We start from the raw sequence: 13,485 nt of genomic DNA, 5'->3' as shown, positions 1-13,485 counted from the left end.
GGTGCGCGGCTAGGGCGGCAAGGCCAGGCATGCGGCCACGAGCGCGCGGCCACTGGGCTCGGCTACGGGCGCCCGGCCAGGGGTGCGGCCGCATCTGGAGGAGACGGCGCGACCTGCAAGCGGCGCTCCGGCGCGAGCAGGGCGGCGGGAAGGTCCGGGGGAGGCGGATTCGGGGCGGCGTCTGCCGGATCTGGCGACGACGAGGCTGGACAGTGATGGGGAGGCCTGCCAGCGGCTAGCCCCGGGCCGGCGGCCGCTCGGGGCAAGGCCATGGCGACGGGCGCCGCAGGTTTAAAGCATGAATGATGCAATCAGACATCACCAAAAGATTCAGCACATGGTTCCCAGAATCTCAGAATCTCAGGGGACACTTTTACGGTCATCGCAGGTGACCACGAGTCATACAATATATCTGCACAAATAAGAGACGCATCAACCTTTAATCTTATATAAATCATGCAAAATTCTATTGATTCACAATCATGGAAAAATCGTAAGAATAATAATGATAGGGCCGGCAAGTACATTTATATTGTGGAGAAAAAAGTGTACGTGGAACAAATTAGTTTAAAGAGCACTGCTATACGTGAGACATTCACCTACCAAATTTGCTGGGATGGCCCACATGAACTTTCAGCCTCTTCTTTTTTAATTTGTGTGGCGGATATGACACTGAGAACTCCATAGCTGACAAAATCATATATTTAAGTGACATATGTGCAGCTGTTTTATAGTTTAAAACCTCGACAAGAAATTTATAATTAGTTGAATTATTTGCATATTTTAACTGCAGTAATTTCATAATTCTGTGAATATATAATGTGCATCTAAAAACAGTGGCCCGTTTAAAGTAACAGATAAGTAACAGGGAGACAGTTTCATTCTTTTACTCCACCAAGCAGCAATTGTTTCCTACCACGAAATACTTGCAGAAATTAATACTTGATAATAGGACCACAAGCGCAACAGTTTCCTACCACGAAACCCCCTATACAGAGCCGTAGCTAACAGTTTGCTGCCATCATGTCCTACACAACAAAGAAAGAAATATAATTATTGGCATGCACTATATTAATGAGTAAAGCACATGCAGAAACAAAAATTAAACATATTTGACACCTCTTTCAATTTATTGCATATACGCCGATCACGACCTTCTACCCTACAATAGCCACATTTCTTCTTTGATCTTTGCTACTTCATCTTTGCCCGCAACCTTTTCTTCGGTGCACCTCGGCCTTGCACATGAACGGGCCCAAATCTCCAGAATCAATTTCCGTCGTCTGTGGCAACACCGAACCAAACCTGAACGGGATCAAGAACCTTTCCCAAATTACCAGAATCAATTTCCGTTGTCTGTGGCAACACCGGACCAAACCTAATGCATTCCTTCTGACCACTACTTGATTCCTTGTTGCCATCTTGTGCATTCAGAACCATCTTCAGACACTGATACTACTCATTTGATTGATATGCCCGGAAACATGCCGCGTGACTCAAATTCCACAACTCACGTACCTCACAAAGGCTTTCCGATAGAATTATAGCAACAGTTCAATGCAGACTTCGCAGCAAGCTGACTGGTCGTATCTTAGGTATTTTGCAATAGACATCTTGTTTTATTAAGCAAATTTCACGCTGCAATCTGTTGTTGATCACCTTGGACCCTCCAATCCAGTAACAATCAAAGTGAGTTGGCATTAAAATTAACAGGTTGTCTAGTGTTTGACATGTTGATTCAGAGATCACGTCCCTACTGTAAATACTCTACGTATGGTGCAGCCTGGGTCAATGCATACCAACTCTTTTTCCATCCATTTGTATTGTATAATCTGGCCAACATACTATTGCTGATTGATGTACAAAACTGAATTTGTTGGTGACAAAAAAAGGCGATTGTTGTGCTTCGTTCGAGAATTTCAACAAACTGTAAAATATACCAGGGAATTTACGGATACCTACGTTACGTAGTTGGGGCAGGGCAGTTTGTTCATTCTGCAGCCACACCGACGATGGCAGTCACTCACTCTGCTTGCCTGGATCGTGGCCGCCGGTGGATTGGATTTCATGATCGGAACGGCGGCAGCGGCTATGCGACGGGAGCTGGATATACATCTGCGTCGGGGATTTGTGAGGAAGGGATTGGAAGAAGTGCTACCCTTTTTACAAAAAATAAAATAAAATCCTTAAATGATTTTTCAGATCCGACAGTCAGAAAAAATTAGAAGCGGAGTTACACAAAATTACAGGTCGTAACTTGCCAATCACCGTAAAAAAGCTCGAGTCTTTTGCGGGTGACACAAATCATGCAAATCTTAATAGGTACTCCCCAAATAGGCAATCAAGGAATAAAAAGTAATAGCCAATTCTGTTCCGCAAATCAGACTTATATTTCGTTGTAGGAAATGCTCTCTCAACCTTTGCAGTGGCGACCGTAAAATCGATATTAAGCTTCAGCAAAAGAAAGACCAGAGGAATGGTTGTATGCTCCTTTTCTTCGACTTACTTTTGGCAAAGTCCACCAGCACCTTTCAAATCTGAGAATCTGGAGTCAACGTGGAGATTTGCAACAAAGTTATCAAGTTGGCAACAAAGTTATCTGACCTTGCTTTCACTAACAAAATCGTCAGAGTTGGCAACTAAGTTATTCAACCTTGCTTTCACTAAGTTATAGATGAGCCATGGCCAATATTTTTTTCCACATAAAAATTGAAGTCTGCCTTGCGATGGTGGTCTTCTTCTCCTCCAGGAAGGGGCGCTGCAGGGCAGATGCGCCCCGCACCACGCAAGAGGCGTAGATGCGCATAAGCACCAAATTGCCTGGAGGGAAAATCGGAGAGATAGAGGGGTGATAGAAACGACTGGCGGAGCTATGTAGGCTCCTGGGGTGGCTGTGGCCCCCCCAACATTGCTGCAACTTGTGAAGGAAAAAAATTGTGAGGGCTTAAATGAGAATTTTTTTAGCTTTTGGCCCCCCCAAACACTCATATTTTACCTTTTGCCCCCCCAATGGATTCTTGCTAGCTCCGCCACTGGAAACGAGAGAGCAAAAGATGGAAGATGGTCCAGATCAAGCATCTTTTTTTTTTTTGGAAATGGAGGCGTGCCCCGAGATCAAGCAGCTGGAGGTGGTGGTGCTTACGAGACTGAGCACCAACTCCGTGCGCCGGCCCAGGTACCACCCCCCGTCAAGATGGAAGATGATCCTGATCACGAGCCATGAAATTGTTGATGATTGCTGCAACATTTCTCTAAAAAAAATTGTTGCATGTGCTTGTATGTCTACGCCTATGCATGCTAGACGTATGTCCACCAAGGGAACAATGCAAACAAAACTGAAAGACAGCTTCCTGAACAAATCACAACGGAGAAAAAAAACATCTGAGCATGTGAAATGCAACTGAGATGGTCACTTCTTTTTTGCTCTACTAGTTGTGTGTTAGAGACAGCTGCATTGTTGATGTTTTTTTCTGAAAAAACTGAACCTATGCATGTTAGATGCTTTGATTTTCGAAAGTATGCAAATGCTGCCACTCCCTGTATAAATAACTGAAACCTGAAAATGGACCGAGAGCCAGAGCCTAATGATAATAAGAATGAGAGACAGACTCATACATAGTGACACTTAGAGAACACTTATGACTGAATATGGTTTGAAAATGTAGAACAATGGAAATGACTGAAAATAATTGACAACACTGATAACTGAACTACATAAATGAATAGAAGTAATTCAATAACTGATAGGCTGAATATACACTGAAAAATAAATAGAAGGAAGTAAAGAGTCAAGGGAGGTGAGTGGTTCGTCTGACACTTACTACGCCCACGCATGTAATAGTGGATCCAGTCAACAAAACAAAAAACAAAAAACAATAGTCCAACCCCGAAGTCGCTCATGTTAACCGAATTTAGTAGGGAAATAAAAAAAATGGCAAAAAATGTTTCCAGTGTTTGCTTGAAAAGTGTTAAGACCAAAAAAAAAAACTATCTACCGTCTATAACTGAACTTGAACTGAACAAAATGAGCACTGTTGCCCAGAATTGAACTAAATGGTAACTATTTGCTCATAATTAAACAAAACTGAATGCCAAAAATGATCCAGAAATGTACATAGATGATAGGCTGATAACCAACTTGTGAATGTGTAGGGATTGAGCATAACTTTATAACAAAAAATGGAATGGCTCACACAACTTGTTTTGTTTTCATGCATCTCAAAAAATGCTGATGCGGGCTTGTTGGATCTCTGATTTCACAGCATGTATCTGACCATGGTGGGATTCAACGCCACTGACACCCCATTCAATCCATTTACGAGCTATGTATGTGATCTGGAAAATGAAGACCAAAGTACTGAAATGATAAATGTATAGTCCCTGTAACTGAATATTGACTGAAGAAACGACAATAATGAAACTATCATGTAGTGTCACCACATGAGGGCCTCAAGTTAGACTTTCTCGATGAAAAGGGGTACATGCAGAGAAATGTTGCTAAGGAGAAATAGACGCAGAGAAGACAGCTACAGGGAAAATGAGGTGGTTACCTTTTCACTTAGAATATGACTGAGTGGATGTAAGTACAATATAATGACTATGACTGTACAATATAACACTGAATATGACTAAAAGAAGGGCACTGAATCGACCTGAAGTAAAAATATGAATGAGTAAAAATAATGAGTAATGAAGAAAGAACGCTGAGTAATGACTGAAAAAATAAACCTAAGAGATAATACAAACAAAAACTGAACAAAATTTAAACTGAATAATACAAAAAGTAACTGAACATAACTGAATATAAACTAATGACTAAAGGCCTGCAAAAAATGTCAGGACTGAGATAATTAATCAAATGTTAAGAAAAACAAATGTTAAGATACTAAGAAACTAAGATGAATTAAATGTTAAGAAAATCATAACAACAAATGACTGAAAAGAAGGGACTGAAAACAGTCTGAAAACTTGTAAACTGAATTGACTGAACAATACTATAAGCTGAGGAATGCAAACTAAAAATGACAAGTACCAAAGACACAAATAAAAAAAGTGAAGGACTAAAACTAAATGGACTTGAGACTAAGAAGAGGAATGAGAAGAACTCTGAATTTGACTTAAATAAAGATTACTGAGGTACGCCAATCAAATTACTCATGTAGTAATGCTCAAATCTTTCAGGATGCCGTTGATCTACTTTTGGCTGAGCATGAACCAAAAATGTTAAATGGTTGCAAATTTGTAGGATGCCTAGCATGAGTTTGTCCAACCTGGAAACCTTGAGGAAAAAAAGGAAGTGTGAAGGAAGAAAAGGATAGATGTAAAAAAAGGGTCAGTGCTACTTTGTCACTTGATGATGTGCTATCCTCAAAGCAATCGATACTGGACAGACCGACATCAGAGTCATAGTTGGTTGGTAGCCACCGCTCGATGACCTCTGAGCCGTAGAGTCCCTAGACCTTCTGCAGAAACAAAAAAAAACACATGTTATGTGGATGCAATGTAAAATGGGGGATTTACTAGCAGCAGATGTAATGAACAGCCAAAAAAATAAGGCCAACAGAACCATATAAACATTACTATGCTAGTGAGACGTTGCGTCGAAACGATTAAGTACTAATCAAATAGTAACACCCCTTAAACAAAAGTTCACAGGGAAAACATTCAGAGGACACTGCAGAAACATATCAAACAAAAAAGTACAGACATCTTCGTGTCCTGCAGCAAACCCATTCTGTAAAAAAAAAAATAGAAAGTAACTGGCTGCCATTAGAAGCATTCACTAAGATCTTGAAACACATATAGTGTGCGAGCTCCCTCCTTGCTATTGCTGAGAAAAAAAGGTAACAAACACATATACTGAATGACCTGAGGATCGTGAAGCCACTATTCCCCTGCATCACCCCCTGCGTTACTGCTTGTTATACTATTATATGGCATAATTACCCGCAAAAAAAAACTATTATGGCATAACATATTGCAGGAATTCTCCAGGACTACTGCTGAGAAAGAAAATAACAATACATACACTGAATGTCCTCCCAGGAAAATACAGTAAACTGAATCTGCCTAGAACTGATTACATCTCATGAGAAAATAAACCTGAGTAGGTCTCATAATCCACTGAATCAGCATAGAAAACTGACTAATATGCCAGACACATTACCCCGCTGAATTCAATAATAAACCAAAAAAAGCACTATGAGCTAAGTCTGCCTAAACTGAATCTGCAACCTGACACAAAAGGCACTATGAAAACTGAACGAACAAAGCCTGAAATAAATCCAGGAAAAGCGATCACTTGTGCCAAGTCTAGGACTTACCACAAAGAACCTAACCATCTGATCTATGCTCAGTTCACATCTGATTGGCTATTAGGATGTTGTTTTGCATAGACAGATATGATGCATAGGTGCTATTAGGATGTTCTCATGCAGGGATTCCACATAGTATCATGGCAATTTTACATGTTTATTAAACAGATATATGTGTGCTCACAGCAGCTTTGAACAAACAGGGGCCACTCGGACAATCTGATAATGGCTTCTGTTACTAAGTTACAGATACAAAAGAGGAGCAAACACACATCTGGTACTACAACAGACCATCAAACACTGATGAAAGTTGCGTCTATCGGTACTTGAGCCCATCACACTAGAGAACCAGTAGGATCACCCGCTGCCCATGTGGAGTGGGCATAGAGCACCCGGCCTTTCCATCCTTGCAGAAGCCACCGGTGATCCTCGCAGATCATGAAATGCTTGTGGTACCGATTCTTCACTTCGTCCTTGAGCATCAGAACGATATCAGGGTCCAATGGCAGCTGCCTTAGCCCCGCTCGCTGGTTCCGCATCTGCCACTCCTTGTAGTTCTGAGGGCGCTCCACCCGGTCTGCGCCTTCGCATGCGATCCTGTTTATGGCGGACCGTGCAAATATGTCCCGCTCCACCAGAAGTCTCTTGTCGCTGTCCCGTGGAATGGTGGTCTCCATGACATCGAACAACGCCGTGAAGTAGTAGAGCGCATGGCGGAACCGCGTCATAAAGAAGGCCGCGCTGTATGGTCCATTGACGACGGAACTGACGAACACAGACGGCCTCATCTTCCTGATAGTGTTGAGTACCATGTCCCTTGGGCTTAGCATGTCAGAGGTGAGGCTCTCGTCCATCAAGGTCCTGAACTCGTATAGGCTGCTCACCACCAGGACCTCATCTGGATCGATGTGCAGGTCCTCAGCCCGGACATCCTCAAGCTTGGATGCGATGGCGCGGAACTCGAATGGCACGCCGAACTGGCTCGCGTAATTGTTGAGCCGGTGCCCTGCCTCCTCCATTAGAGCAGCCGGACAGGGCCCGGGCTGAGGGGTGTTGATGCCGGTGATCTTCACTTGTGGTGGCCCACCCTCCCTATTCGCCAGTAACCGGAGCAAGTCCGGCCACTGAATCCCGGTGCTGATGCCGTAGTGCACAATGTGCAGTTTCCTCCTCCCTGCAACGGCCTTGTAGATGGTGTGGGTGGAGAAGAGCAACCCCACCTTGATCGAACAGCTCGCGGCCGTGTGCACATGGTAGGCCCTGATGAGCTCCACGGCTGAGGTGCGCTTCCCCATGAGCGATCGGTACATTCGGCTCCCCGTGCCAGCCAGCCGTGCCTCCAGCCCCTGGGCGAAGTAGTGCGCCAGCCGCTGCCTGGCGTCCCCTGTCGGCGATGAGTGATACTTGATCCGCTCCAGCAGCTTGCTCGCGCCGCACACGTCGTTGCTGGCCACTGCTTCTGCACAGCGGACCAGCAGAGTCTCTAGGTCAGTCACCACCGTGTGCCTCGCCCCGCGCCTCCCACGCCTGGAGATGCTCTGCCGTGCTGCCTTGTCCTCCTTGTCTTCCCAGGTGACACGTACTACCTCCTGCATCTCGCTCGGGCACGCTTCGCAGCCGTTGAGGATGAGCCGGTCCAACATCTCCAACGCGGTGGCTTCCGCCTCCTCCTCCTCCTCCTCCAAGGCAGTGGCACTATGCAGCACCACCATTATTTGCTTGCTGCTCCTGCCCAAGCCTGCCTCCGTCTCACCATCCATGCCAGGTCTCTTCTTACGCCCCCTACCATCCACCATCACATTGTCTGCGGGCAAGAACCTGTTGGCCTCCTCCATGCCTTTGAAGAATTCCATGCTGGTGCTGCTCTCGCTGGGAAACACCATACTATTGGGCTGGTAAACATTCTGTACCTGGCACCCGGAGACCATGACGTCCGTGTTGTTTCCTTGGCTGGGCATCAAGATGGAGGTGGAGTCGGCAAAGGACTCCTGGTCGGCGGCGGGTGAGGTGTTGGCGAGGATCTCGGCGAAGGGCTGCTCCGCCTGCAGGAGCTTCGGGTGGTCAGGGTAGTGGTAGAAGAACTTGTCGACGATGTCCTCCTCCGTGAGCATGCGCGAAATGTATTCCAGGGCCATTTCATTCTGTGAGTCACCATGGGTCGTCGGAGGAAGGTCGAGGAAGACGGAGGGGGACAGTGGTGCAGGCTCGGCGAGGCCCAACAACTCCTCCGGTGTGGCAGCCATAGTGGAGTGTATGCTGTTGCTGATGGTGCAGTGACAATATCTTGGAGTTAGATTGGATATATCATTTCCTACTCCACCCATTACATGTGAAGCCAACAAGTACATCGTACAATACGTTGCTGTCTATTGGAACCATCGTAGCTTCACATTTCACAAGGTTAGTTTAACCATCCACCGGCCGGCCGGCCTCTGCACCACTGTCGCAGCCGGCCTTCTGTCCTTGTCTGATCAGAAGCAGGCAACTTTCTTGTAGACATCAATTTATGTTTTAAAATGTCAGGCTGTTGTGAGTTCACGCATAGTAGCACTAGCAGGTAAGATCACTAAAAAGATCTCTAGTATTATCCTGAAAATTGATTAGTTCACATGTAGTAGCAAGTTTGTAGATGCATTTAACCTGTAACCATGTTCAGTTATGCTTCTTGTCCTGCTCCACGCCTGGACACCTGCAAGTAGGCAAATGGATTTGTAAGATGAGAACGCAAAGAAAGAAACTACAAATTCAAGACATTTCAGTTATCCTTTTTCTTTGGACAATGCAGGAAACAGGAGAGACATTTAGCATGCGGCAGTGGCACCCTATGGCGTTATTCATATTCGTGTCTAAGAGCGAAATTTAAGATGTTTGAAGGAAACAGGAGGGGACGCCCCAGCTGTATCTTATACTAATGTCCATAACATTAATAACCTCTTATACGCAGACAATGTATCAGAAGGATAATACTCCCTCCGTCCGGAAATACTTGTCGGAGAAATGCATAAAAATGAATGTATCTAGAACTAAAATACATCTAGATGCATTCATTCCTCCGACAAGTATTTCTGGACGGAGGGAGTATATCGTGACGACTCTTCTTTATAAAAGGGACATCATGTACTCTGTTAAAAGTAAGCAATGAAATAATCAGAAGTTCTCGGACCTTCATCTTCCTTACCAGGGTCACACAAATCCATCAGGCCATGACAGAGAGTTCAGATGGTTCCTGTGAACATCCAAAGCTCAACATCAAACTCTGGAGACTGAACATCCAAAACTCTGCATCAAACAATAAAACGAGTATGCAACTAGTTCAAACAACACACAACCCTATATATATTTATCTTATACAGTTGAGTACAAGAAAAGAGCTAACAAAATGCGACATCATCTGAAATGCTTCAAGCTGTCCGATAGGTATTGGACGAGTCAAATGCATCTTTCAGGTTGAGAGTATAAACCACACCACAAACAGTATAGTATTATACCATATCTGCTTATGTTCAACTGCAGGAAGGAGAAAAAAAATACTACAGTTAACAGTGGGAGCTAGCACCCTCTGCCTCCCATATTGAGTCACTTGAGTGAGCCAAGAGGATGCGATCCTTCCACACCCTGCAGCAGCCATTGGTGATCCTCGTCGATGACAAAGTCCTTGTGGTATTCATTCTTTACCATGTCCCTAGCCATCTTAACAGGTTCGCTGTCCAGTGGCAGCTGCCTCAGGCCTGCCCGTTTGTTTCTGACTTGCCAATGCTTATAGGTCTCACCACGCTCCACCCAGTCCTTTCCCTCATGCGCGATGGCATTCAGGACAACCCACCCAAAGACATCGCACTCCAGCGCCAGCCGCAGTTTGCTCTCCCGTGGCATGGTTGCATCAAGCATGTCAAACAGGTCAGAGTAAAAGAAGAGGGCCTCTCGGAACCGTGACAAGAAGAAGGTGCCATGGGAGCCATTCACGGTGCTTTGGACAAACACGTCCGGTTTCATCTTGCTGATGTTGCTGAGGACAATATCGCGGGGGTTCGGGCTGCCTATGACGACACACTCATCCATTAAGGTCCTGAAATTGTACAGGTCATTCACAGCAAGCACCTCATCCGGTTCCAGGTCCAGGTCCTCGATGCAAACGGTCTGCCACTCTGCCAAGATGGCACGGTACTTGAATGGCACACAAGCTCTCGGGCAATGTCAGTCAGCCCGTTACCGATCTCCTCCATATGTTTTCCTGGGCGGAGTCCGGGCTGCGGGAGGTCAAATGTGGGTGATCCTGACTTCTGGTGAGCCACCATCCCTTGCTGCCAGCCAGCGCAGAAGTTCTGACCACTGGAATCCATAACAAAAGCCATAATCAACGATGTGCAGCCTGCTCCTCCCCATTGCTGCATTGAAGATGGCCCTGTTGGCTGACAAGGATACATTCCTGAAGCAGCACGTTGAAATGAATACTTGGTAAGCCTCTGAGTGTGCCATGGCTGCCTGTGCCGGTGAGCCGTGCCTCCAGCCCCTCAGCGAACCAGTAGGCAAGCCGCTGTGTGGCGTCACCAGTGGGTGAGGCGTGCTGCTGGATCTCCATGAGCAACTCGCCTGCCCTCCGGCGGTCATCCACCACCGCCTTGGCAGAGTGGATCAGCAGTGTGTGCAGGTCAATCACACACGCCTTGCTCTTTCTCCCCTTCTTGTTACTGTTCCCAGACTCACTGTCCATGGAACTGCACATCTGATCGAAGTCGAACACCTCGCAGGCATGAGCTTCGACTAATCTGTTCGTCCTACTGACATCAGCCTCGACCTCGTCGCTCCAGTCCTTGCGGCCGCTGCCACTTCTCTTTCGGTTGGTCCTGCTCACCGGTGGTCGTCAGCTCACAGTTTGTGGGCAACAACTTCTTCGCCTCTTCCATGCCGAGGAAAGCATGTGCTAAGCATGACGTGTTTTACTCTGCTTCTCATGTTTGGCAAAATGACAGGGCAGCATACATTGACACATATGACCCAGTAGTCCCGAGTCCTTAACTACAATTCAAATTGTATCTCAGTTACACGCACATATAGTTACATATACTACTTTGTTGCACATGAATCTTGAAAGGAAAAAGTAGCGCAAAGAATATAATTATTGAAGTGGAAGATTAGAAATTATGATGAATGTCAAAAGAGTAAATAATATTCCTGGAGAAGCCAAAATATACCTAGTTAAAATCTTGAAGATGCTATACTTTGTAATAAACTTACTGTCCAGAGTTGTTTTAACCATGCAAGGGATGAACCATCCACATCCAGATATAATGGCAAATATGGCTAACTACCGAGTATAGAAGAGTACCAGATCATTCCCGGTAGGATAAAAACCATCATCACCATCGACAAGCATAATCAAATCTCGAGGATTTGCACCAATTAGCCAAGGAGATGCTTTCATCCAGTTTGCATGCCTATCATGTAAACTCTGTAGTGAGATAGTGCTAGGTGCCCACAATTACTTGTACAACAACAAAGCCTTTAGTCCCAAACAAGTTGGGGTAGGCTAGAGGTGAAATCCATAAGATCTCGTAACCAACTCATGGCTCTGGCACATGGATAGCAAGCTTCCACGCACCCCTGTCCATAGCTAGCTCTTTGGTGATACTCCAATCCTTACTTGTAGACAGTAGAATCCTGCAGAATTTCAAAACAGAAAACACAGCAGAAAAAAAAAGCTCATAAAAAATTCCCACACAGCACATGAACTCATGAAGGCTGAAGCTAGATGCTGAAGGATCACTAAAAATGATAGTGCAAATGTAAAACACAGCAATCTTCTCCTTCCGATAAAGCCTGGTAACACCCTATGGATTTGAGACTTAAAAAAATGCAAGTGCCAGAAAGTGAGTACATGAAAAACTAGCAACAGGTGCAGCAACTAAAAACATTTCTGGAAATATCCTTAATCTTGTAACTGCTGCATGCTCATCACTCAGCATTTTATGCTTTCCTTCAGCGGTCCAAAATCAAAGAAATGACAGAAACTAACTAGGAAATACTCATGCTTAATCTATAGTCCTATATCCCTGCCACGATCTGCATACTTGACCGAATCAGTAATCTCCTTCGGGCCTGCAAGCAAACAAATAAACACATCACATGACGCTATGAACTTTTTAAGGTGAAATCAAGATAATTAGCAATAAAACCAAGCAATATGGATGTACAGAGGCTCACTCAGTATTCCTTGCTGCGCTGGTTTTCTCTGGACATGTGAATTAGAGTGCATAACAAAATGCAAGCCATTGGGCCAATATCTGAAACCAAAAAAATGGCAGAGCAGTATGAAAAGATGGGCCTAGAAATGTAACTCAACTGGAGTAACATCCAATCTGCGTCTGTGCTAATGAACGCAGTGGCAGGCTGGTAGCTGACAAGAACATCCAGTACGGATTTCGTTTGTTCAAACTTATTTCACACATCGGTCTCCAAAACGCCATCTACATATATGATGATCTTCATACGCTAACCGTCCAGGTTAAGAAGATTTGACCTGAACGAAATTGCTGCTCTGGCGTGGTCACTCATCCTCTCGGCAGAAAATAGTTAGCCAATGCTGTAATGCCCGGCGGCAGCAGCACGACGGCGACCGGGGAGCAGCCAAGGCAGAGTTGGCGCCCGCCGGCCGGGGCCCGGGGTGCAGGAGAGCGGCGAGGTTGGGCTTGCGCGGTGCGGTCAGCCGGTGGTACTGCGCACGCGTTGGACCTGGACGCCGCGCGGGGGGGTGGGGGGGTGGTCAGACGGAGAAGGGAGGGAAGAAGGGCCGAGAGCCAGGTCGGGACGCGTAGGCCTGATTGGAAATTTGGAAGGAATCAAGTATTGGGCCTCATGCGCCTGGGCTGTGCTACGGTAAACCCAGGCCCAATACAAAATCTACATAGTTTTTTTTATTTTCAGAAATACAAAATGTCGGCATTCCCTCTTTGGCACTTCGAGCATGATTGGTTTGCAACCAATATTTGACTGGCAATACCAAGAGTTGTCAAATATTGACAACTTTATGTGATATTGACAACTTTATGTGAGATAAGCAAGACAATTTGGTAAGCAACCAATTAGTATTTGGCACAATGCCAAATATTGACTTGCCAATTTTTGGCACCAAACCGATTATGCTCTTCTCATTTGCCCGTTTTAGTTGTTTTTA

At 45.3% G+C, this 13,485-nt stretch overlaps 1 protein-coding gene across 1 annotated transcript; it reads right to left on the bottom strand.

Moving 5' to 3' along the window:
• Positions 1–6,649: 6,649 nt before the first annotated feature.
• Positions 6,650–8,425, bottom strand: LOC123090300 (scarecrow-like protein 14). The gene has a single exon (XM_044511667.1). The coding sequence runs from the start codon at positions 8,423–8,425 to the stop codon at positions 6,650–6,652; it is 1,776 nt and encodes a 591-aa protein (XP_044367602.1).
• Between the last annotated feature and the right edge of the window lie 5,060 nt (positions 8,426–13,485).

This window comes from Triticum aestivum, chromosome 4B (genome assembly GCF_018294505.1).
Source record: "Triticum aestivum cultivar Chinese Spring chromosome 4B, IWGSC CS RefSeq v2.1, whole genome shotgun sequence".
NCBI lineage: Eukaryota > Viridiplantae > Streptophyta > Magnoliopsida > Poales > Poaceae > Triticum > Triticum aestivum.
Note: the sequence above shows the minus strand (reverse complement) of the source record. Positions and strands in the feature narration are given on the sequence as shown.

What these genes read in the sequence shown, in the direction of transcription:
- LOC123090300 (XM_044511667.1), bottom strand. Translation starts at nt 8,425, where the DNA reads ATGCTCACGGAGGAGGACATCGTCGACAAGTTCTTCTACCACTACCCT.